We start from the raw sequence: 25,877 nt of genomic DNA on the forward strand, positions 1-25,877 counted from the left end.
TGGCTTTTAGCACACTTCCCAGACATTGTGTACCTAAATAGGTTTACTTGGGTAAAATATCTTATTTGTGTATTAACTAGAAAAATGACCAGCATGTACAATTTTTTTTTTAAGCATTGGTTCGAAGACATTCATTCAATAGCGTAAGAGTCACCCTCTGATCAATAAACACCCAAGTGGAGATATATATATATGGTTTTTTTTTTCCTCCCCTCACGTTAAATGTGGATTGAAACATCTCACTTAGAAGCCCAGGTCTCTTGGAGACTAAGTCTAGAATTGAGAGGGTGTATCAGACTATGACCGTGGAGACTGGTCATAGGCATTTCTACAGGGTAAAGACCACACTAGCTGATCGCTGGTACCATACATAGATGCTTTCGGCACAGCTGGCAGTTCTTCATTGCAACAGGCTCCACTTCCCAGCACATTAAGATCAAGGCTGTGAGCGCCACATGTAAAACCTCGCACCCATCCGGCTCCGGCCGAAGCGTGCCACGTGCACGAGCTTTCAGGCCCCGCGCAGCGGAAACGCGTGGGCAGCACGTGGCCACATCCGGCGCGCCCTGGGACTAGCGGCTATGGACGTGGGCGCTGATGAGTTTGAGCAGAGCCTCCCACTCCTGCAGGAGCTTGTCGCGGGTGCGGACTTCGTGGGTAAGGTGCCAGGGGTTGCAGGCCCTGTCATCAGTACGGGATGGGTTTCCAGGCCAGAGGAGCTCGGAGAGCTTCCTGAGGCAGGAGAGAGACTTCCTCCCTACTCCGGCAGGGGGCCTGAAGCAATCAAACCCACAGTTTCTGCTTCTCGTTCGGACAGCTCCGTTCCAGATGATACACCCCTGCTCCTGATTTCCCTCAACTAATGTGGCTTCTTGAATACACAGGTGTACATCGCCCACTTTCTCTTTCTCTCCCTCTCCCCCCTCCCTTACAGGAACATACATGTATACACATGCGTACCACCTAGAAATTTACAGTGTAAAAGGTGGTGGCTTGTTCTGTGCCTGAGACCTCTTCTCTGTTTTGCTTTCCTGTAGGTCTGGACATAGAGTTCACGGGTCTGCGTTCAAACTTGTCCAGGCCCCAACAGATCAGGTACTGTTATGTGCTGTCTTACAGCCCACAGAGAAAGGCCTCACCTGTGTCTCCTTAGTCAGACCTCGCCAGACCAACCGACACTGTTTCTCAGCAGGCTCTTGTTGGCTTTTTTTTGGGGGGGGGGGGGGGGGGGGGTTGGGGAGTATTTTTTTGGTGGGTTGAGAGATGTGGTTTTTGTTGGCTAAGTGCTGGTAGGTGTTCCCTAATTGTGGTTACAAGGATAATCGGCCCCTGATTGAGAGGAGCTTGCCGAAGAGGCATGGCACCCGCCCCTGACTCCCTTGTCTATGCAATGAGATGCCTCTTTCTTCACAGTCTTTTTGATTTGCCATCTGACTGGTATCTGAAGACCCGGCAGAGTGTTCAGCAGTTTACAATCTGTCAGATTGGTGAGTCTGATGCTCAGCTCTCTATTACGGGTCATTTTTGCTGTCTGAGTTTTCTGTGGGTAAAATCAACTTGGACCGTTTTCACAGATGCTGAGTATCATTTTACATGCTTGTTCCGTTTTCAGTCATGTGTGCGAGTGTGTGGGTAAAACACCTGGAGTATTTACAATGTAAAAGGTGGTGACCTGTGGTGTGTGTGTGTGCATACCACCTGGAGCATTTACAGTGTGAAAGGTAGTGGCTTTTGGCCAAGCAGGAATTTACCAGCCTTATTTTGTGGCCTAAACAGACCAATGCCAGCCATAGTCACTGTTAAGCCTATTCCATCATTTGAGCAAAAATAGATGCTGTGTCAGTGGGTATAGGTAATTAAAAGATTTGTTTTTAGATTTATGTCTCTAGTGTTTAATCTGTATATATGTGTGTGTGTACCATGTGCATGCAGTGCCCACAGAGGTCAGAGGAGGACGTCAGGTTACCTATAACTGGAGTTACTGATGGATTGATTGGGTGCTGGGACGATCTCTGGTCCCCACCGAGACACCTTCCTAAGCTTAGTGTGTGTTATTTTAAAGAGAAAACCTACAGGAACAGGATTGTACACATATTTTACATACTTTGGTTTCTCTTTGATTTTTCATTTGATGGAGTTTGGAAGTCTGTCTGTGGTACCGTACAGACCAGCTCATTTTCACAGTTCCGTAGTGTTACAAACTACAGGTTAGGACTTGGCGTCCTAAATAAGGTAGATTTAGTAACCACGTGTTTACAAGGAAATGTGTTTTTGTTATGGACGGTCTTCATATTTACACAATATTGCACTTCTGTGCATCTGGGAGACTTCAATCAGCGGGACCAGTGACTTGGAGTATGTGCATTAAAGAGTTGATGAATACTGCCAGGCATTCAGTGTTCTCAGTGACCGACACCAGCAACAGTGAGTGTACAACCACGTGCAGAAGCCCTGGGGATTATGAGTCTGAAATTTTTGAACTCCAGCTGATAGTCTTAAGAAATTCTCGAGGTTGGGGATCTAGCTCAGTGGTAGAGCGCTTGCCTAGCAAGCACAAGGCCCTGGGTTCGTTCCTCAGCTCTGGAAAAAAAAAAAAAAAGAGAAATTCTCAAGTTCGATTCTGTTTTACATTTTCTAATACTGGGGTCTACAGCTTTATTTGAAGGGCTAGCTAGCATTGAGGTTTTGCAGGTCCTATGATTTCTTTTATGAAACCCTTGTAATGGGGTCCTGACTTCTTCAGTAAGATGAATTATAAAACACAAGTTATGGGCTGGGTTTTTCGGACTCCTGCTTTCTGCAGAGGTGAACAGTGGTTTATATGAGTGCATGCCTGTGTCTGCTTTCCCCTTTATTCTGATGCTTTGCTGCCTTTTTCTTTTTCTTACAAGATCTATTTCCGAATTATAAGAAATTGCTTTTTTTTTCCCCTACACCACTTTGGGAAATTTCCACTTTGAGTGGCTTATGTAATGTAGTAAAACAGATTTTAAGGATTTATTTATTTATTATGTATAAAATGTTCTGCCTGCAGGCCAGAAGAGGGCACCAGATCTCATTATAGATGGTTGTGTGCCACCATGTGGTTGCTGGGAATTGAATTCAGTATCTCTGGAAGAGCAGACAAGTACTCTTAACCTCTGAGCCATCTCTCCAGCCCTGTAAAGCAGAGATTTTAAAGTGGTCAAATCTGCTCCTTTTTTGGTTTTGAGTTTCTTAATTTTAAAATGTATTCATTATTTATGATGTATGACTGTGGGACACGAATGGAGGTCAGAAGGTAATTTGATGGGTACATTCTGTCTTTCCTCTTTTACCTCAGCCCCAGGGATTAAACTCAGGTCATCGCTGGGCGTGGTGGCGTACGTCTTTAATCCCAGTGCTCGTGAGGCTGAGGCTGAGGCAGGTGGATCACTGTGAGTTGGAGGCCAGCCTGGTCTACAAAACGAGACCAGGACAGCCAAGGCTAACACAGAGAAAACCTGTCTCGAGAAGAAAAACAAAACAAAACAAACAAAAACAAAACACAGGTCATCAGGTTTATGTATGAGTGCCTTTACCCACTGAGCTGTCTCACTGGCCCTGATTTTTTTTAGTTTTCCTGAGACAGAATGTCACACCAAAACCCACGATGGCCTCAGTCTCATAAAATTCTTTCTACCTTGGCCTCTCAAAAAGGAATGTAGCCAAACTCTTTTAAGTGCTGATCCTTCGGCCTCCACCTACCTCCCAGGTGTGTGCCGTTGGGCCTGACTCTTGGCTGGTTTTAAAGCTATGAGAACTTTGATTCAATACTCCTGTGCTATAATTACAGTTTGTATTTTCGGCACAAGCTATGGTGTGGCAGATCTCGTGCTGCACGACTGTTTTTCAGCAGTTGTTCTGCAGCGCCCACCCTGTCTTCTGGATGCAAAGCATGATGGGGAGTCTCTGGTCTTTGATTGGCCCCACGTGGCCTTGCTTCGGAATTCATTACTTCTGCTGTTGTTGTTCTAGGGTTGTCTGTGTTTTCCAGCGTTGAAGGAGAGTCTAACAAGTATGTATAAAACGACCGTAAGACACCCAGCTTTTCCCATCTGTGTTTGGCAGCTTCACCGTGGTTGTCTGAGTCACTCTGTCCTGGGCACTCTCTTCTGACTTCTGGCTCTTGAGCATGTGCTGAAGATTGGAAGCAGTACCTTTTCTGTGGGGCCTCCCCTGCCCCTTGTCTGAAGTGTTCTGGTGCTTATTTCCTTCACCTGGTCCTGGTGCATCTTGGGAAAGCAGTAAAGCATGTTAACATCTAGAGAGATGTTTGGAACTGCCTGCTAGCTCTCAGGCACCAGCAGTCAGGGGGAATGCTGTACCTTTTGGGACACTGCCGCTGCAGGAGGCTGATGTGTGTGTGTGTGTGTGTGTGTGTGTGTTGAGGGGCAGGTGAGGATGAGGCTGATGTGTGTGTGTGTGTGTGTGTGTGTGTGTGTGTGTGTGTGTGTGTGTGTTGAGGGGGAGGTGGGGATGAGGCTGATGTGTGTGTGTGTGTGTGTGTGTGTGTGTTGAGGGGGAGGTGGGGATGAGGCTGATGTGTGTGTGTGTGTGTGTGTGTGTGTGTGTGTGTGTGTGTGTTGAGGGGCAGGTGAGGATGAGGCTGGTGTGTGTGTGTGTGTGTGTGTGTGTGTTGAGGGGGAGGTGGGGATGAGGCTGATGTGTGTGTGTGTGTGTGTGTGTGTGTGTTGAGGGGGAGGTGGGGATGAGGCTGATGTGTGTGTGTGTGTGTGTGTGTGTGTGTTGAGGGGGAGGTGGGGATGAGGCTGATGTGTGTGTGTGTGTGTGTGTGTGTGTTGAGGGGGAGGTGGGGATGAGGCTGATGTGTGTGTGTGTGTGTGTGTGTGTGTGTGTGTTGAGGGGGAGGTGAGGATGAGGCTGATGTGTGTGTGTTGGGGTGGGGAGGGGATGAGGCTGATATGTGTGTGTGTGTGTGTGTTGTAGGGAGGTGGGGAAGACCTGGGCCCTTGGGTGGGTCATGGGCCTATTTCTGCTTTAGACTTGGCTCCCCAATAGCAGTATCACTGCCTGGTTTCTTTGGTCCCTAGACAGAGCATCTAAAATACATTCAGCATTCAGAAAACATTTACATTCTCAACAAATGAAAATCAGGCCCAGCACGGGGCCTACTGTAGAGCCAGGATGCTTTGCCTGTGAGTTTTATACTAGTTTGAGGCTTTCCTCCTCACCAGGGTCATTGCTCTCTAGGTATGTAGCCCACTCCTGCAACTTCTTTCTTTTCCCGACGACATTTGGCATCTTGGACTCAGAATTCTCTTTCCAGGCGTCTAGTGTTCAGTTTTTGAACCAGTATGGTTTCGACTATAACAAGGTATGCAAGGAGGGGGCGGTGGTTGTGGAGGGGTACCCTAAACGCTCTGCTTCGCCATTCCCGCTCCCTCCTCCTCCTCTACCCAAAGCCGAGTTGTTTCCCTCCTCCCCGCTGCCTGGCCCTCAGCAGCAGCTCTCACTAGTAGACATCTTGTTCTCTTCCTGTCTCCAGTTCCTCAAGAACGGAATCCCATATATGAATGAAGAGCAGGAGAAGAAAATTAAGCACAGCATCCTGAGAGGCAACTGGAGAGTCCGAAGGTAGGGTCTGCCTTTCCAGGTGCCTCTGGTTTCCTTATGGCTGTGTTTCCGGGCTCCTCTGTGGATGGGGAGGGGGGCTCGCTCTGACCACCTGTACTCTCCTGAGAAGAGAAAAAAACACGTTACCCACCTTCTTTCAGCTCCCTTGTGATCATCATCATCATCATCATTTTGGGAACATTATTTTAATCTTTAAGATGAGGAAACATGGTGGTTTGGGAGGTGAAGCTCAATTGGTAAAATGCTTTTCTTGGAGGATCCCTGGCTTGCTTTTTTGTTGTTGTTGTTTGTGTGTTTTTCGTGACAGTTTCTCTGTGTATTCTTGGCTGTCCTGGACTTGCTTTGTAGACCAGGCTGGCCTCGAACTCACAGTGATCCGCCTGCCTCTGCCTCCTGAGTACTAGGATGAAAGGCATGCACCACTACCGCCTGGCTCCCAGCTTGATTCTTAAAACACATGCCTGTCTTTCTTTTTTTGTTCTTTGTTTTCTTTCTTTCTTTCTTTCTTTCTTTCTTTCTTTCTTTCTTTCTTTCTTTCTGTGTGTTTATAATCCCAGCACTGGGGAAGCAGAGAGAGGTGACTTCCTGGGGCTTGCTGGCTGTTCAGCCTAGCCGACTTGGTGAGATTCAGGCCAGTGTGAGACAGAAACTCTGCATGGTAGGGAACACTTAGGAAAGACAGGTTGTTGTCTGTGCCACCCCCAGCACTCACACCATTACATACAGCAATAGTGGCTCACACTGGTTACCCTAGTGCTCAGGAGAATGAGGTGGGCTGATCCCGAGTTCCAGGTGAGCCTGAGCTACAGAGAAAGACCCTCATCTCTTAAAAACAAAAAAACTTTCTTTTGGGGTGGGGTGTTGGTTTTTTTTGAGACAAGACTTCTCTGTGTAGCCCTGGTGTTCTTGGAATTCACTTTATAGACGAGACTGGCCTTGAACTCAGAGATCTGCCTGCTTCTGCCTCCTGAGTGCTGGGATTAATGGTGTGTGCCACCACTGCCCAGCCAAGAAACTGACTCTTTTTTTGTTTTTGTTTTTGTTTTTGTTTTTGTCTTTGTTTTTTCTAGACAGGGTAGCCTGTCTGTCCTGGACTAGCTTTGTGGACAGGCTGGTCTCGAACTCACAGTGATCCACTTGCCTCTGCCTCCTGAATGCTGCTGGGATTAAAGGTGTGCACCACCATGTCTGGCTCAAGAAATTGACTCTTTAGTTTGGTACTCAAAGAGCTAGGAGTTGTGTCTGTGGAATGTACAGGATAACTCTGTGGGAGGCAGAGAGGAGACCAGCTAAGGCTCTAGTGTGCCTGTGTGGGCCCCGGCTCAGCATGGGGCGGGGGTTGTCTGTCACTGGGACAAGGTTGCTTCCTTCTCCTTTGGCAGGCCCAGACCTTGCAGCCTCCTGCTCACAGTGACCACACTGAGGTGAAGCCTGGGTCTTAGTCAGTTGCCAGTTACGAATATTTTTGTTTCTGTTTTTGTTTTCAGACAGAGTTTCTCTATAGCCATGGCTGTCCTAGAACTCACCCTGTAGATCAGGCTGGCCTTGAACTCACAGTTATCCACCTGCCTCTGCCTCCTTGAGTGCTGGGATTAAAGGCATGTTCAACCACGCCTGGCTCAGTTTTGAATTATTTAAGCTTTTTGGGCTTGAGAAATTTCACCTTCGTCAGAAAGGGGAAAAATTATCTTTGATTCTGAAATGTTTTCATATGGTCTAGGTAATCTTTGAATTTTTTACACCCCCTCCACCCCCAAACAGGGTTTCTCTGTGTAGCCTTGGCTGTCCTGGACTTGCTTTATAGACCAGGCTGACTTCAAACTCACAAAGATCTGCCTGCCTCTGCCTCCCAAGTGCTGGGACTACAGCTGTGCCCAGCTGACTTGTTTTGTTTTGTTTTGTATTTGGTATTCATGTTCATACAAAAATGTAGATTTTTAAGAAAGAAAAACCGGGAAATCACTTACAGAACTTTACTGCTAAGCCCTCCTGCATTTCTTTGTTCAGACTCAAAAGCGGGTAGCTTTCCTTTTTTTCTCTTTCAATACTTGCCAGAATTCTAAGCATGCCTGCTCTAACCTTCTGGACTTTCCCACTGTCTCTCTGAGGCCTCTGTCCTCCCTCCAAGCTGATTGTTGACCTCCATTGCCAAATCGGCTTGTTTTTTTTAACCCTAACTCGAAGACACGCCTGCTTGCCTCCTCCTCTCACAGCTGCCCGGTGTAGCTTACTTCCTCCGTTGTTTTTCCTCTCAAGCTCCAATTAAATGGTCCTCAAGGTTCAAGAAGAAAAATGGAGGAAAACAATTTGAAATTTTTTTCAAGATTTATTTATTTATTTATTACGTATACAGTGTTCTGCCTGCATGTACAACTGCAGACCAGAAGAGGGCATCAGCTCACTTTCTAGATGGTGGCTGTGAGCCACCATGTGATTGCTGGGGATTGAACTCAACTACCTCTGGAAGAGCAGACAGTGCCCTTAACCTCTGAGCCATCTCTCCAGCCCCAACACTTTGAATTTTTAATCTTCTGTTAGTTTCAAGTGTTGGAAAGAGAGCTTAGATATCTGAAAAAGGAGCAGAGGGTTTGTCCACGTCCTTGCCTTTTTCTCACATTTCCAGCCAGTTCATGACACGTTCTCTGGGAGCCACAGGCAGCTGTCATGCTCAGCGGCTACAACCCCTTGCTCTTCCCCATGCACCCCATCAAGGCCGACTTGTGTTTCTGTGGACCTCTGAAGATCGAGAGTGTACCTTCTTCCACAAAAAGACATGGAGAACAAACGGCCATTTTCATTGGTGCTGTTAATTTTCACGATGAGGTCACAGGGTTAAAAAGCAGAGTTTTGCCGGATGGTGGTGGTGCATGCCTTTAATCCCAGCACTCAGAAGGCAGAGGCAGCTGGATCTCTGTGAGTTGGAGGCCAGCCTGGTCTACAAAGCGAGTTCCAGGACGGCCAGGACTACATAGAGAAACTCTGTCTCGAAAAACAAAAAGCAGAGGTTCCAAACACATGTTAATTTTAAGATTGTCTTAGGAATCTAGTATGATCTCTGCCAACATTTCTGCTTTTCTGTGCCCATTTTCAGCTCTCTGGATAAAGACCAAATTAAGGTGGTGATTGATAAGGTGACTCGGTGGCTGGACCTGGCTGAGGAAGGTGACCAGATGACTCTGCCTGGCATCTCTGGTAGGCAGGAGGCCATTCCTCCTGACCTGGGTGTGCATGGGTGTCACGGCAGTGCTCCAGGAGGTGGGGACCATCGTCCCTTTCCTTGAAGTCCTGATCACAAATGCCTCCCCCCTGAGGCATCTATCTGCTTAGTAGCTAGCTGATGTTGGGGTGAAAGTCCTGACCGAATTCCCGAGTCTCAGAGACTTTGGGACCTCTGTTGACTGTTGAGGCAAGCCTCTCCATCGAAGTGGGATGCCTGTTTTCACTGACTCGGTAATACGTGTCCTAGTGTAGCAGTGCTCAGAGCCTGGCCTGTGGACCCTGTGCCGTGGAGTCTGTGAGGTCAGACCTGTCTTCAGAGTGTTGTTGAGCTGTGGCTTATTAGCGTTTTTGTGCCATTGGTCCTGGGGCTGTAGCAGTGGGGGCAGAACCTGTCCGCACTGCTGCACAAGCTCTGGCAGGGTCGGCCTCTGCTGGCAGTCGCTGCATGCTTCCTGGCCTCTCAGGCTTGGAAAGGAAACTACACAAGAAGCTCCTTGGTGGGAAAGCAACGTAATTAGTTCCCAAGCCCCAGCCGTGGGCCATCTTTTACTTAAATTCTATCTGTCAGCTTATAGGTGGAAAACAACAAGTGTGCCAACAGCATTGCTGCTGTGGCCCGCAGGAGAATGGCTGTGTTGGGGACAAGCACTGGGTGGCATCTTCAGTCGAGACCTAGCTCAGCTGGTGCAGGAGTGCACGAATTGGAGATCACATGCAGGGCCTGTGCACTCTAAGGAAGGACAACCCTAGCCCCTGTTGCAAGAATGTTTATATTTATTCTATGTGTGCAGCTGTTTCGCCTGCACGCGTGTCTGTGCACCACACGCACGCCTGGTGCACAAGGTGGGCAGAAGAGGGCATTGGATCCTCTGGAACTGGAGTTGCAGATGGTTGTGAGCTACCATGTGGGTGCTGGGAACCAAACACAGGTCCTCTGTAAGAGCAGCAGGTGCTCTTAATTGCTGGGCTGTCTCTCCAGAATCTTTTTTTTTTTTTTAATGTATTTTAATGGAATTTCACTTTTACTGGAAGTAATTGAATTGAGATTATTTAGGCCTGGGTGTTTTCAGTCATTTTCCTCAAATGGAGAAGCCTGTCACTTTAAGACTCAGTGTTTGCTGGCAGTAACTTTATGCTTTCAGTAAAAGGTAGGTATGTAGAGGACTGGGACTGTAGCACAGTGGGTAGAGTACTTACCCAGCATACACTAGGCCCTGGGTTCAATCCCCAGCATTTCATGTGGTAGCACACACTTGTAACCATAGCACCCTGAAGGCTGAGGCAGGAGCCTGTTCAAAACAAAAACTTGGATCTGTTGCCATAAGCTTGACAGTCCCTCAACAGAGGCCTTCTGATGAGGTCAGAGGCCATGTGTACACACACTCGCTGTTGGTGTTGGCGTACTGAACCCTGTGAGTGTCTGGAAGACAGAATGCAAACCAGTCACCCCCTAGTAAAGGACTTGAGCTGTTCCAAAAGCGAGGCACACAGCAGGCCAGTGGTTCTCACATCATAGCTACAGTTGCTTAGTAACAGCCAGCACCTACGGGATCACCAGGCTGCACGTTACACAGCGTGCAAAGACCATAGGCAGCCAGCAGCCTGGGGTGCACGCCTTCAACCCCAGCACGGTGGAGGCAGAGTCAGGCAATCTCTATAAGTGCCAGCCTGGTCTACATAGCAACTTCTAGACCTGCCAGAGCTACACAGTGTGACCCTGCTTCACAATAAAACCATTACCTCCCAAAAGCCCTCAAAGAACCCACCAACCCCCAAGGTCATTTGGGGCTGGCAACTTTCTCTTTTCCACCTTCCTGTCTGTTTGGGCCTAGGGTTTTGTTTGTTTCATTTTCATGTGTTTAAGGATCACAGCATATCACAGGAGATGAAATGCAGAACGAGATGTAAGTCCAGTCTGACATTTGAAATGTGTGTAGCAGCAGCTCTTTCCACTAAATTTATTGTTTACAAGATTTTTTTTTCAGCCGGGCGTGGTGGTACATGCCTTTAATCCCAGCACTCGGGAGGCAGAGGCAGGTGGATCGCTGTGAGATTGAGGCCAGCCTGGTCTACAAAGCGAGTCCAGGACAGTCAAGGCTACACAGAGAAACCCTGTCTCAAAAAACAAAAACAAAACAAAACAAAAACAAAAAAAAGATTTTTTCCTTCAGATTTATTTTATATATATTAGTGCTTTGCCTCCATGTATGTAAGTGCACCATGCGTGTGCCTGGAGCCCCTGGGGGTCAGAGGAGAGCATCAGATCTCCTAAAATTGGAGTTTTGGGTGCTTGTGAGCCACCATGTGCGCTGGGAACAGAACCCAGGTCCTGTGCAACAGCAACAAGTGATCTTAACCATTTGAGCCTATTCTCCAGCCCCTTGTTTGATTTTATTTCTTTACACAGATCTTACTGTGTAGTGTTGGCTGGCCTGGAACTTTTTGTGTAGACCAGGCTGGCCTCAAACTCCCAAAGATCTGGCTGCCTCTGCTCCAGAGTGAGAGGGACAAAGACATGCCCCACCGTACAACTTACTGCATATTTTTGTTGGAAAAACTATTTGTCACAACTGTGATGTTTAACTTTTTTGCTATTAAAGAACCTTTTATAAGTTGTTGGGTTTTTTCTTTTAGGTTTTTTTATTTTATTATTTATACAGTGTTCTGCTTGCACGCACACCTGCACACCAGAAGAGGGTATCAAATCTCATTATAGATGGTTGCTGGGAATTGAACTCAGGACCTTTGGAAGAGCAGACAGTGCCCTTAACCTCTGAACTATCTCTCCAGCCCAAGTTGTTTTGTTTTGTTTTCTGAGACAGGGTTTTTCTGTGTAACAGCCTTGGCTGTCCTGAAACTTGCTCTGTAGATCAGGCTGGCCTCAAACTCCCAGAGATCTACCTGCCTCTGCCTCCCAAGTGCTTGGGGTGTGTGCCACCACTGCTCAAGTATAAGTTGTGATTAGTACTAATTTCTACCATGGTTAATATCCCCAGCCACAAACTGAAAAAACTACACATTGAGTGTCCCCAACTGACGTGCATATTCCTGAGATCCAAACCTTTGAGGCTGTTGTCCTAGAGTGTCATGACAGGCTCGTGGGAACGCAGGCTCAGCTTCCGGCACAGCCCACCCGTGCCCGTGTCTCTCTCAGGTTCTGTTGCTTTCAGACTTTTCCCTCAGGGAGGGAAGTGCAATAGTTAGTGTCCCAGATTCTTTCTGTATGTGCCTTCTGCTTCCTTGTCTTTGCTGCAGGGTTCCAAGCCTTTGAGGTCCAATTGGTGCTGAGGCAGGCCCTCCCCAACATCTGGACAGTGCTAAAAGACGAGGGGGTGAGTCCTTACCTAGGTGCACATTATTAGCAGCTCCCTCTCCCGCCCCCCCCCCCCCGCCCCCTCTCTCTCGTTCAGCTGAATCTGGCCTCTAGACGCTTCCAGTCCCTCTCTATCCTTTCGTTCTGTGGTAAAGAGACACCTGCTTCCTGGCTGTGTTCCCTGCAGAGCCGGCCTGTTTGTCTTCACCGCAGGTGATTGTGAAGAAGGTCAGCCAGGCATACCGATGGTATCCTGAGCACGCCACCTGTGACAAAGTCAGCTGCTGGAAGGAGCAGATTCTTCTCTCCGCAAGAGGCTTTTCCGTCTTTTTTCAGATGTTGGTGAAAGCCCAGAAGGTAGGAAATTTCTCTTTTCTTGTTTTTGTTTTTCATCATGTTTTGTATTTATAGTGGTAGATTTTGAAGGCTTCTCTGTCAATAAAATTATCTTTCTTCGCTGGGCATGGTGGCACATGCCTTTAATCCCAGCACTTGGGAGGCAGAGGCAAATGGATCTCTATGAGTTCGAGGCCAGCCTGGTCTACAAAGAGAGTCCAGGACAGCCAAGATAACATAGAGAAACCCTGTCTCGAAAAAAAAAAATCTTTCTTCACTTGACCTTATACAAAAGGCCAAGAAGTGTTTTAAGATATCCTTTTTAAAACCAAGTGCTTCTTGGGGGGCTGGAGAGGTAGCTCAGTGGTTAAGAGCACTTGTTGCTATTGCAGAGGACCCAGGTTCAATTCCCAGCACCCACGGGGCCTCCCGCAGCCATGTGTAACTCTAGTGGGTCTGACTCCCTCTTCTGGCCTCTGTAGGCACCAGGCCACCTGATTATAGACAGAAATGCAGCCTTAACACCCACATAACATAAAATAAGTTACTAGTAGATTTTTAGGTGGCTCTTTGATTTTGGTAACTGGCTTCTGGCTACCTGGACACAGCCTCGCTTTTCCCAGGGTAGGTTAGTTTGAGGAAAGACTGTGTGAGAGGCTCCTGTGTCATCGTACCTTGCAGCTGCACAGGAATTTTTTACAGCAACTACCTAAAATGCTTAGAGAATTTGTGTCTGCCTCATAGATTCCCACTGTGGACCCTGCCTCAAGTTTCTACTTTTCACTCATCTCCCCTTCTCCCTTCCCTGTCTGTCTCTGCCTCTCGGCTGTCTTCCTCCCCCTCCCTCCCTCCCTCTCCCTCCCTGCTTCCTTCCCTCTCTCCCCCTCCCTCCCTCCCTTCTTCCTTCCCTCCCCCTCCCTTCCTGTTTCCTTCCCTCCCTCCCCCTCCCTCCCTGCTTCCTTCCCTCCCTCCCTTCCTGTTTCCTTCCCTCCCTCCCTGCTTCTTTCCCTCTCCCTTCCTCCCCCTCCCTCTCTGTTTCCTTTCCTCCCTCCCCCTCCCTCCCTGCTTCCTCTCCTCCCTCCAGCTCAGCAGTCCTGTCAGCTTAAGTGGCAGCTGGGGGACAATAAACTGCATTATCAGGTGATCTAAAGCTGTAATCTTTATTGAAAAAACAAAACAAAAACCTGCTTTATTTTGGTTTTGTTTTTGTTTTTTCGAGATAGCCTCTGCCTCCCTGAGTGCTGGGATTACAGGCATGCACCACCGCCACCGCACCTGGCTCAGAGCCTGCTTTAGGCTCAGGTCTCAGAGCTGGTTCTTAGAATTGCCGTTTTCTCCCCTGTTGCTTTACTCCAAGTAGCCCCTGGTAGGACACAACATGATGATGGACTTGCTGCATCTCCACGAGAAGTTCTTCCGGCCTCTTCCAGGTAAGGGGAAGCCGTGCTCTCCTTGTGCCGCATGTCTGCATCTGGGTCTTCTGGGTAGAGACCAGGAGACCTCAGGGAGGGCAAATCCAATCGCATATCCTCTCCTGTGGCTGGAGCCACTTAGGCTCATGGTGTGACACTGGTCAAAATCAGAAATGTATGATGCAAAGAACCCACCATTCACTGCTTAATGCTTTGGCCTTTCTCTTCTGTTCTGAGTCTTCACGTACTTGTGGAGACTTTTTCCCTCACACCATCATAAGCCTAACAGATGTCATTTCCTTGACTCCCTGGCCTCCTTTCCCATGCTTGATTCTGTTGTTGGACAAATGGCAGTGTAGCATAGTGGGTACTGTCCATCCCTCAGGGTGAGTGCGACCTCCAGCTGCTTCCCTTGCCTTCTCTGCTCAGCCATGAGATGAGGCAGCAGTAACAGTCTCAGCGTGGTTGGGGAAGAAAGTGAAGTCCTAAAGACATGGCGTACAGAGATGAAAAGGGACTGAAAGCTCTAGGAGCCAAACATTACTGGACAGCACATTGGGAGAATTGGAGGCAAATTAGTAAGATGCACTCAGAAAGCCTGAGCAAACAGAAAAAATGTTCAGTGGAAGAGGGGAAGTGATGCAGAGAGAGGTTACTGTAGCTGGTGGGGCCTGTGGCTGTGGCTGTGGCTGTGGGTGCTGTAGCCACACAGTGCCCATGGGGCCTGTGGCTGTGGCAGGTGCTGTAGCCACACAGTGCCCGTGGGGCCTGTGGGAGATGGGCAGGTGGAGGGAGGAGGTCAGGACCTTTACACAAGTCAACAGTAGGTGTCAAAAACCACAGTGAGCTGACACAGGGACCCCAGGGAGAGGACCTGGCAGAAGTTACTGTTGCAGGGAGGGAAAGGGAGTGTGGTGGGAAGAGGAGCCCTGCGGCTGTTTGTCTGGGAAGTGTGTGTGCTGCGGTGCTGTTCGTAGTAAACCCCATGAGTGGTGCGTGACCTCCTAAGAGTCTGTTAGGAAGCCCTTTTCTCATCAGGTGCCTGACTTAAGTGTGTGACCTCCTAAGAGTCTGTTAGGAAGCCCTTTTCTCATCAGGTGCCTGACTTAAGTGTGTGACCTCCTAAGAGTCTGTTAGGAAGCCCTTTTCTCATCAGGTGCCTGACTTAAGTATAAGGTTGAGTTGGTTTGTCTTGTACTGTCCTCTGACTCGCCCTTTGTGACTGATTTCACACCTGTCTTCCCAAGCCTCTGGGGATGTGTTAGATGGTGATGATGGTAGGCAAGACCTTGAGGCTGGCGGGGAACTATGTGACTTTACCGTAGAAAGTGGAAGTGGCGGCGTGGCTGGAGACTCAAAGTCGTCCTTGAGGATTAGAAATCTCTCCAGTTCTTGTCTTGTGCTCTCTGCGTCACTAGTCAGGGGTGGTGGCAGCAAGCTGGGCTAGAGGGTGGCTACGTGTTGTTTCCACCGACCCACAGAATTCACGTGTCCCTATCTGGAACTTCTCCCTCAGAAAGCTACAGTCAGTTCAAGCAGAACATCCACAGCCTGTTCCCTGTCCTCATTGACACGAAGAACGTGACGAAGGACATCTGGAAGGTAATGAGTGGCCTGCTTTGGGGCTGGGGCTGTTCAGCCTGTAAGGTGGCACCTTTCCCTGGATGTATATTCCAAGCCCCCAGCTGTGATGCATTTGTAGGTAAATGGTGTGTTTTTCATCATACAACGGAGCAGTCATTTTGTGGGGGTTTTGTTCTGTTTTGGCTTTTAAGACACAGGCTGATTTTGAACTCACGACAGCCCTTCTGCCTCAGCCTTTCACATACTGGGATTAAAGGTGTACACCATCTTGAGTGGCTCAAATAGTTTATGTTTTATAATCCTATAAGGGTTGCCTAGAAAGTATCAGCGTTAAGGATGAGGGCCCCTCATAAAATCTGGAGAAAACCCTGTTTTTGTCAAGCACTGAAGTCATGGGTTTTCTGACAGACTCACAGGGGAGGTTGCAAATTGATCCCAGCTCCACTGTCTGGTTCATGTGTGGCCTAGATTGGAGCCAGGTGCTATTCTGAAAGCTCCCCAGGTGACTGTCCTTTGGCCAGGTCACACACTCCTTGTGTGTGTGTGTGTGTGTGTGTGTGTGTGTGTGTGTGTGTGTGTGTGTGTGTGTGTGTGTGTGTGTGTGTGAGAGAGAGAGAGAGAGAGAGAGAGAGAGAGAGAGAGAGAGAGAGAGAGGGAGGGAACTCAATTACTTTAAATGCTTTTAGGAATTAAACAGAATGACAGAGCAAGGAGAATCCATCAGTATTTTAAAGTCTTGTCTTGGGATAATGACTTGAAGTGGGCTATTGGGGGCAGGGGATAGCAGAGATTAGAAAGGCGTTGGCTCCTCAGTGCATTGCTGCCCAGAGAGGCCCACAGTGTTTGAGCTTCACCTGTTCCGTCTTTGACATTGGGACTCAGGAATCTGACGTTGCCCAAGGTCTTTTGATCCCCAGAGTGCCAGACATTCTGCATGTATGGCCCAGATTTAGTCCTGCGTCTCAGATTGTTGGGTTTGCATACCTCCCTAAACAGAAAGTCTGAGTTCTGTGAGTGATGCTACTTCTAGCCAGGAGGATCAGGAAGCCCGCAGGTCCTGGTCTCCCGGCTCTGTAATGATATTGAGGCTGGCATTTGCCAGGTGCATGTAGTGACCCTTAGTGAGGCCTGCAGCCGATGGTGACCCCAGGCCCAGTGCTTCGTTCTTCATGATTGCAGGAAATGCGTTTCCCACGAGTCTCCAACCTCTTGGAAGTGTACGAAGTCCTGAGCAGGTGAGGAAGGAAGTTCTGGAGCAAGGCCTGTGGCCTCAGCTGCCCAGGCCGTGAGGAACCTTCGAGACCTCTCTCTGATTTTAGCTTATCCCAGGTGCCCTGGTTCTGATGTGTGTGTTTGCACTTGGCATGCATTTCATTGGACAACAAAACTGTAACTTTGAGGTACTGCTCCCTGTGACACAGCTGCTTGTACTTAATGTCCCTCTGTCCAGCTCCTCATGCCTCTGTCCCTGTCTCTGACAGCAATCTTGCCCCCACTTATGAGGAAAAAAAAGTCAGAGGTCAGAGGCCAAGGTCTCAGCCTGCTGCCTGTCCTCCTGAACATCCTACAAGTGCTGTCACTTTTGCCATGTCTCTCCTGTCAACAGCAAACAACACAATCCCCTTTATTTTTCTTTTGAGACAGGATCCCAGGTGTCTCAGGCTGCCCTTGAACTCACGTGTAGCTAAGAATGACCAGAGCTTCTGATCCTCCCGTCTCTACTTCCAAATGTTGAGATAATAGGGGTGTGTCAGTATGCCCTGTTTTAATGGGGTGTCGAGGGTAGAACCCAGGGCTTTGCACATGCTAGGCAAACCCTGGAACAGCTAATCTGCATCCCACACTCCTTCCTTGTTTGAGGCCAGCAGGGCTGTCTCTTTGGGCTCACCATCTTCTTGCCAGCTCGCTTCTTCTAGACTCTCTTACTTGTCCCTTCCCTGGGGTCCCAAGCTGCCATCTCTCATTTCTCTTACCATCAAGTCACCATTTAAAACTTACAACCAGGCTACTCAACTTCTGACCCTCTTCCAGGCTTTCATGGTAACCCTGTGATTTTCACAGGGACTTATAGGAAATATGTGTGATGGGACTGTGAAATAAAAGGGTCAGGACCTCTTCCCTGGTGGGAAGCCTTTGGTGAGCTGCTCCCCTGAGTCAAGTTATCCCTCCTGCCCTTAGTCCCTTTGGCAGCCTTCATTTCACCAGTGCGTTAGGTTTTCTCAACCAATTACTCAGCGTGCCCGTGTTGGCACCTGACAGGAGGTCGCACCTCAGGCACCTGTGCTGTTCAAGAGTCGTTTTTCAGTGCCTTGGGGTTTGGCCTTTCTCCTCCTTTTTGGGTGTTCTGGATTTCTCTTCTGGTGGGAGGGCTGGTTGGTTTTCTCATTTGTTTCTCCCCCCTACATTGTGTCTTGGCAGGAGGCTCCCTCCTGAGTCCTCCCCTTGCCTGTCCCCACCCCCCCACCCCAGGGCCTTTACCACTCTTTCACTTGAGTCATCACCACATGCCTTTGTGCAGCTCCAGTTTGCAGTTGGCTGGCTGTGTCTTGTCTTGTGTTTTTGTTTGTTTGAAGTATTAGGGATTGAGCCCAGAGCCTCCTGCTTTGGAGCCAAGAGCTCTACCCCCGAGCCACAGCTATCAGAGTAGGCAGTTCAGGGAAATCTGTTACCATCTTCCTTCTCCATTTTCCTACCTCGCATGACTTCAACTTGAAGTTCATTTTTGTCCCGTAAACCCATTCCAGGCCTTGCAATGTCTGCTAAGTTTCCAGGGCACCAGGCTCTGTTCATGAAGTGGGCACTAGAGTGAGGGGAGACGTTTCTAAATTTTTATTGCTTGATTGATTTATAACTCCCTAACTACGATCCCAGGCTTCCTAGATTTCAGTCCAGGCTCTGATGCTCACTGTTCCAAGCCTCCACTTCACTACCTGTGAAATGAGCAGATAAAGCCTGAAGTAACCATCATGAGGTGATGGTGAGACCGGATGATCTCCTCCACATGGAAGGGTCAGGCGGGGCCGCACACTTGGTCTGTACTTGTTGAAACTTAGCTGCCATCACTGCTGTTGACAGCTGTGTGTGCCACAGGGCCAGTCATTGCCGCTATTTCACAGTGAGGGAGTCAGGGCCCAGAGAAGCTGAGCATCCATAGGTGTGAAAGATTCTGGCTGGAGGCCCACAGCAGTAGAGATTTCCTTCCTGCCAGATGCTGTGGCTCCTCTGGGCTCAGAGCTGAGCCACCCACGCCTGTCTGCTCAGTTGTGTCCAGTTGGCGTTCCTCTGTAGATGTCTTTATAACCTCTCCTCCCCTCCTCTCCTCCCCTCCTCCCCTCTCCTCCCCTCCTCCCCTCCTCTCCTTCCTTCCTCCCCTCTCTTTTCTCAGGTTCTTCGCTGCTGCTCAGGGTTCATCCTCAGGCCTTTCCATGTTAGGCAAGCACTCAACCACTGAGCCCACATCCCCAACACTCCTAAAACTATTTTTATTTTGAGACAGGGCTTCTCTAAGTTGTGCAGGCTATCTCTTAGCTCAGCATGTAGCCCAGGTTAGCTTGAACCTTCAGGTGTGCCTCGGCTTGTGTGGTCTCAGTGAAGTCCCCATGTGCTCTGGAGCAGCCTCACTCTTCTTCAGCCATGCTTTCCACAAAGGCCAAACCTGCTCCTCACTTGTACCAGCTCTTCTCGGCTGGAATGCCTGCTGCCACTGCCTTGCCTCACCCCAGTCAGTCCACATTGCCTCAAGACTCTGCTCCAGTGCCTCCTGTTTCAGGCAGTCTGGTGACCCTGCAGTTTCTGTCTGTGCCAGAACACTATGTAGTTATCTCTGTACTTACTGCTTGGACCATGAGACTGCAGGCTCCACAGGCCATTTGCCACATACCTGGAACAATCCAGCTAGAGTCCCTTTTATCTTTGTCCTGTCCCTGGCCCCATCAAGGCCGCATCTGTCCATGTTTAGATCTGCGTCTTTAAAAAAAGGGCGCGCTGAGCACTTAGGCTTGGGGACAGGGAAGAGGAGCCACTTTCAGTAGATTGATCTTTATCCCCCTCCCCCCTTTTTTTCTAATAGTAATTTGAATCCCACTAAGAATTCTGGACCAGTGATTATTCATGCGAAACAGTGTAAAAAATACGGTATGTCCCTGAGCTCTGGCTCCTTGCACAGTTGGCAAGGTGCCCTGGGGCTGAACTGAGGGTTCTTCACTCCGATCCCCCTGGCAGCAGGCTGTGGAGGTTTGGGTGGGGGTTCTTTCCTGGCCTGCCTTGCTTTGCTCCACATGACTCTGCCTTAAAAAGTATGCTAAGCCGGAGAGAACCGTTCAGGGGTCAGGAACCTGTTTGCTCTCGATGTGCGGGGTATGATTGTGCCATGGCAAGCGGGTAGGACATGTGTATGAGCAGGGAGAAGGGCACACGGTGTGCACCGCAGGCACCACAGCTGTTGAGTGGGACGGGAAGAGAGCCAGCGTTCTCAGAATGTGCTCGAGTCACTGATCATCTGTCTCTTTCGGAAAACCACTCCAGCTGAGACCAAGTGCCCCCACGAAGCGGCGTACGACGCCTTCCTCTGCGGCTCAGGTAACATGCTCCTTCAAAGGGCATTCTGCTCTGGGATGTGCACTGGTTTTTGTTTGGTTCATGTTGCCTTGTGCACAGAGTTGTGTTTGTACTTTCCACAAGCCTTGAGACGAGTTACATCTCTAGCTTTTTCTTCTAGTTCTTTTGAAAGTGGCACACTTGCTCCTGCAGAGGGTGCACGGGTGAGTGTCCTTCCTCCCCTCCTGTTACTCACTCCTCGGGTCTCAGCAAGCCCTTGTTATAAACCAGGACCTCTGGGTCACAGGACCACAGGAGAGAAGGGATGTGTAGTGTATGGGTGTCTCTCCCATAGCCAGTGCAGTGCTGGAGTAGGCAGTCTGCTCCAAAGAGCCCTCCTCCTGCCTGGGTCCTGCAGTATCTTAGTGATGGGGAGACTGGAACCCACACAGCAGGGTTGGACTAGAGTCCTAATTCCTCCTACAGAACTCCCCGGCTCAGTCCTGTGGCTTTGTCAGCCTCAGCATTCTCATGGCTGCTAGAGGTTACAGTGAGGTGAGAGGATAAAATGTTCAGATGAAGCTGGGCGTGGTGGCACACACCTTTAATCCCAGCACTTGGGAGGCAGAGGCAGATGAATATCTGTGAGTTTGAGGCCAGCCTGGTCTACAAAGCGAGTGTAGGAGAGCCAGGGCTGTTACATAGAGAAACTGTCTTGAAAAACCTTAAAAGAGAGAAAGGGAGAAAAAAAAAAAGATTCAAGTGAAAAGCGGACACAACACAAGGCTTCATAAAGGCTGTAGGGAGAACAGAGGCTGGAGAGGCACCTGGATGGATGAACCCAGAAACCCAAATCAGAACATAAATGCATTGCTCTTGATGGTGGCACCCCAACGGCCCTGAGCTGGCACATGGATACCAAGGGCACCTTTGATGTCTGACAGCTGTTATGTAGGTCACATTAATTCCATGGGACATGACTCGGTGGGTCCACAGAAGGATCTGATCACAGTTGTGACCTGTTCTTCAGGACTGGCCTTGACATGGCCTGGACCATAATCTGTTAAATAGGAACCACCTTTATTTGTCTGTCTCGGCCACAGATACCAATACAAATACCACATGACAAATTAATGTGAAGCTTATAGCTTATGTGTGGAATCTGTCAGTTGGTTTGCTCTTTCCTCTGGTGTGGCAGCATTGAGTTGCTCACTGGCAGGTGCTGTGAGCTGGTACAGAGGGGGCTCGGGTTTGGGCTTGGACCTCAATCCCTTTGTTTCTTTTTAACTCTTGGGAGTGGCAACCCTTTTTGGGTTAGAGAAGCTTAGGGCTGACAGGCCCACCTGATGCCTTGCCTGGTGCAGCTAGGAACAGGGGATGGGCATTTGGAGTCAAGAGTGATGTCATGTCAGCGATTATAAAGTGGAGCTTCCTCCAAACAGGGGCCTCACATTCTCCAAGCCTGCTGCCAGTGCTGGTCAACAGAGACCAGAGCTCTTAGTCGAAGCTCTGCTTGTGTGTACAGGGGACACCTTCTAAAATGAGCCCCAGGATTTGGGAGGGTTGGAAAGGAGAGGTGCCTGAGGCAGCTCCTTTCCCTGTTTGCCGCCAGGACCTTAGCTATGGCTGAGGACCTGCATACGAACCTCCGTGCTCCGGGCGCTTCAGCGTTTTCTCTGTCCCTGCAGCAGCGGTTCCGGGTGCGAGCCCACCTTCCTCCAGTACCTCGGAGTGCTGGCGCCCTATGTGAACCAAGTGAATCTTATCCGAGCTGGGGTTCCGAAAATCGTGAGTGTGTCTCTTGGGCTCTCACCTTGCTCAGCTCTGTGGCAGGTGGCAGCCTAGTGCTCCCTGGGATGTGCTGAGGGCTTCTGATGATGACACAGTGGGAGCCAAGGAGAACCTTCACACCCCATGACACTTGTCTTTCTGTCCAAACCCACATAGACTCACTCCTTCCTCCTCTCTCTCCTCCCTGTTCCCAGCCCCAAACAGCCATTTCTAGGCTCTGATAGCGTTTCCAAATTGTGTGAAGTAGCGTTAAGAAGCATGGAGACTTTCTCTTGGTTTTGTTTTCCTAGAATTTTTCAGGCCCAGATTATCCCAGTATCCGCCCTCCTGTACTCATCCTCACCGTCAGGAGGTGGCCCGGGCTGAGCGAGCACCAGGTCTACCGTGAGTTCCAGAATCTCTGCAAGTTCGACGTCAGGCGGTTCACTCGAAGCCAGTTCCTGCTCCTGACCAATAAGTTTAAGGAGTAGGTGCCTCGCTCCAAGCCTCCCTCTTTATCCTCAGTGGCTGTGGCCATATTGCCTGCTGACTTGAGCAAACTTCTTTTGGCAGTGCTCGCAGTGTCCTGAAGGAGTACAGGAGCCACCCGACCCTGCAGGTCTCTCTGTACCGGTACTGGAGACATTCCCCCAACATCACCTGCCTGTTACAGTGAGTGACCTGGCAGAGGCTGCTCTTCTGTGAGCTAGGGTCCCACTCGGCCTGGTTCTGGCCCAGCCCACTAGCTGCTACGAGTTGTCAAGCAGTTGTTGACAGGTGTGAAGGGAAGCTTGTTCAGAACATCCCACTGGAGTGCTGAGCCCTGCTTTATCACTGAACCAAAGGGGGACTCTCAGCTGGTGGGAGGTAACAGCAATGCAGAAAGCAAGTGAATGGACCATATACTGCTACAGCGGTGACATGCAGATTAAAAAACGTGAGGTGGGGTGGGGTGGGGCGAGACCTGCGGGGAGGATGCATGGGAGTCTCAGAAAGATTCAGGGAAGTAAGGAGTGAACCAGGCCATGATTGAGGCCAGCAGCTCTTGAGTGGAGGTGCTTGGCGAGTGAAGGGCCAATGAAGGGGAACAAGAAAAGAGGGGCTAAGGTAAGCAGTGGGTTCCATCCAATGGGGCTACACCGGTGAGGACCGTTGAAGGATTGACAGGAGGAGGGACACACTCCAACTCTCATTTGCAAAGCCTTGCTGTCTCCTGTGCCAGTGGAGGCCACAGAGGAGGCAGAGGATCAGGAGCATCAGGGAGCAAGTGTGGCCGTGAAAGGGTCCATCTGAGGTGATGGGAAGGGACCAAGCCAATAGCAGGTGACAAGAGCTAAGTCACATTTGAGGTGGGGGCCCAAGTGACTGGAAAAACAGACTTGGCATCTCTCCTCAGGAGCCGTAGCTATCACGGATGGTCTCCTTGCAGGCAGCCTCTTACCCTGCCAGTCTCTGACCTAGACCTCTAGGGACGGAAGGAGAAGCATCGGCCCCTGAAGGGACGTTTGTGCTGGGCCTGCAGCCCAGGTGGTAGAGTGCTTGCTTAGCATGCCTGAAGCCCTGGGTTCAATCCCCGGCACCACCTAAACTAAATGTGGGATATACACTGTCACCCCAGCACTTGGGATGTGGCGGCAGGAGGATCAGAAGTTTCAAAGTCATCTCTGGGCACAAAGCAAATTTGAAATCTGCCTGGGACGCTTGAGATCTTGTCTCAAAAAAAAAAAAAAAAAAAAAAAAAAAAAAAAATCTGGTTGAACAGTGTTGGGAGGACAGTCGGAGAGCAGGGCCTGTGTCCCCAGGAAGACATTGCGTCGCTCAGGCCTCTGACTTGTGTCTTTGTCTTACAGAGTCTGCAGCATAGTCACCTCCTGGGCCATGGTTGCATTTCTCCTGGGAAGATCCAGCCCCTGAGTGCTGTGAGCTCAGCTCCTCAGCCTCTGCTCTAGGTTCCCGAGACGACCCTCAGGGCTCGTTTGCATAAACCACTTTGTTTTCAGGCAGACCTGTATGGTCCTCTGTAGATATTTTGTTCTGTTATGAATGTGGGAATCTGTAAATATGACTGATGATAAACCCTTGCATGTGGGACTTCTGTATGTGGCCAAAACATTCCTTCCTGTCAACTGCTGGAAGTCCCGGCCTCTGGGGTTGGAGCCACCACTCCAGCATGCCCAGAATTGCAGTGGCTATGTGTGAGTGAAGGGACTATTTGGACAAGGAGCTGGCAGATGGCCAGTACTGGGGTACGAAGAACAGTAAGACCCAAGGGCTCCGGGCTCGTGGAACTCGTGGTAGAAAAACAGGAGCGTGAACACTGAACAGGTCAGCATGAGAGAAACTGCAGACAGAATTGCCATGAAGGAAAAGCAGGAGACACTCTCACAGGGTGCAGTGACATTAGTCACCCAAGCTTGGGGAGTCACATCCATGCCTGGGGCTCCCAGGGCTCGACTCCCACTGCCTCTGTCTCAGGCGAGCGGCACAGGCAGGGAGTGAAGTTCATAGTTACACGGTCGGAGTGGGCACAGCACTACTATCATGGTACTGCTCAAAGATTGGACACAGCCATCTCACCAGAGTGCTGTAAAAGCCTCAGCTTTCAAGATGAAGAGGAGGACTACCCTTTTTTCTCCAGACCTGAGAAGACAGATGGCCTGAGCTCCATTTCTCTAAGTTGTGGGGTAGAGCAGACTCAGTTTCCCTCCTCGAGATTTTCAGTGAATTGGGGTCAGAAGTCTCATCCCTTTTCTTCTCCCCAACTCTTCCTTTGAAGCAACCTCGGCTCTCTGGTGGCTTCTGTTGCTGCCTGCAAACATATGGGCCTCTGTACCCCCTGGCATCTCCTGAGACTTCCTCTCTCATCCGGTCCCCACAGTCAGTCATGCGCTGACACCTTTTACTGCACCCACCTTTACTGGGCTCTAGTTTGGAGGTTCCCATCCTATACCTTCATTCCACCAGGGCTGGCATGGTCCCCCGGGGCTAGGCTGGCTCTGAGCCCACTTGCCCTGGTATCCACGCTTCCCAAGATAGAGGCCGCATTCCTCAGGCTGCATGCCCACTGCTTCATGGGTGCTGGACCAAAGGTCATCTGACTTTTTGCTCTCTCATCGCTAGGAACATATCAGTGTGTTGGCTTCCTCAGTGAGGCTTTTGTTTCCCTGATGGCCATGATGCCTGGCAGAACTCAGCTTAACCTTGAGGGCGAGCCTGTCTTAATGGCTTTCCTGTATCTGGACGTGGGATTTTCAATGAAGGTCCCACTTAGTTTTGAGGCGTCTGTAGCCTGCTGCCCACATGGGCCTGTGGACTGCCAGCCCTGGCTTCCCACCAGCCCGGGTGCTTGGATGCTTATCTCTGTTTGGGTGGAAAATTACTGTTTTGTTAGCATGCTTTTTATTTTCTCTCTGTGTCCATAACTTCACTCATAAACTCTTAGAATGTAGGAGATCTGCCATGAACAGGCCACGCTAAGAAGTGTGAAAAAAGAAGAAAAAAGCCAAATAAAGCCTCTCTTGAGCTGCTTCTGAGAGTCCAGGCGTTTTGGCATCCATCCTATTGCCTCTGCTCCAGTGTTCACATTTCTAAATAAAGCTCAGAAGCCAAGAATTTGACTTTTGAGGCAAGCCTATTCTCCCATGAGACGACTGATGGCCAGGACCACTAATGGGGAGTGCAGAGACCCTCAGAAGCCACCCCAACCCCCATTACTGCTGTTTTACAAATAAAGAATAACTTTTCAATCAGTATTGTGAGATTTGGGAGGCAGCTATACTTGCTGACCTCTGACCTGATGATGCCATATCCCTTAGTGACACAGTGCTTATGAGTGCCTGAGGCAGCGATCTTACCAAAGGGAAAAGGGTTAGGTCCCAGTTTAGGAAGTTCAAGGTCACGGGGGCCCTGTTTCCCTCTCTTGTGACGGAAGTGCAACATGGTGAGAAAGTGTAAGTCTACCTTCAGGGCCTTGGGGCTCAAGCACCTCCCGTTAGTACCACCCAGCAACCCAGCCTTTAATTACTACGCCCTCGTAGGGGACCTCCTGTAAGCAGGCACTGTCCAAAGCTCAACAGTGTAGCTGTTGGCTC

The 25,877-nt window shown here is 49.6% G+C and overlaps 1 protein-coding gene across 1 annotated transcript; it reads left to right on the forward strand.

Moving 5' to 3' along the window:
- Positions 1-507: 507 nt before the first annotated feature.
- Pnldc1 (PARN like ribonuclease domain containing exonuclease 1) lies at positions 508-23,986 on the forward strand. The gene is made up of 19 exons (XM_051164488.1): positions 508-657; positions 1,038-1,095; positions 1,414-1,487; positions 3,997-4,036; positions 5,233-5,356; positions 5,528-5,616; positions 8,708-8,808; positions 12,091-12,167; positions 12,362-12,505; positions 13,845-13,914; positions 15,413-15,498; positions 16,660-16,715; positions 19,550-19,614; positions 20,005-20,058; positions 20,198-20,240; positions 21,705-21,804; positions 22,098-22,273; positions 22,360-22,458; positions 23,637-23,986. Exons 1-19 carry the CDS (start codon positions 582-584, stop codon positions 23,698-23,700), a joined length of 1,596 nt encoding a protein of 531 aa, XP_051020445.1. The 5' UTR covers positions 508-581; the 3' UTR covers positions 23,701-23,986.
- Positions 23,987-25,877: the final 1,891 nt, after the last annotated feature.

This window comes from Acomys russatus, chromosome 21 (assembly GCF_903995435.1).
Source record: "Acomys russatus chromosome 21, mAcoRus1.1, whole genome shotgun sequence".
Classification (NCBI taxonomy): domain Eukaryota; kingdom Metazoa; phylum Chordata; class Mammalia; order Rodentia; family Muridae; genus Acomys; species Acomys russatus.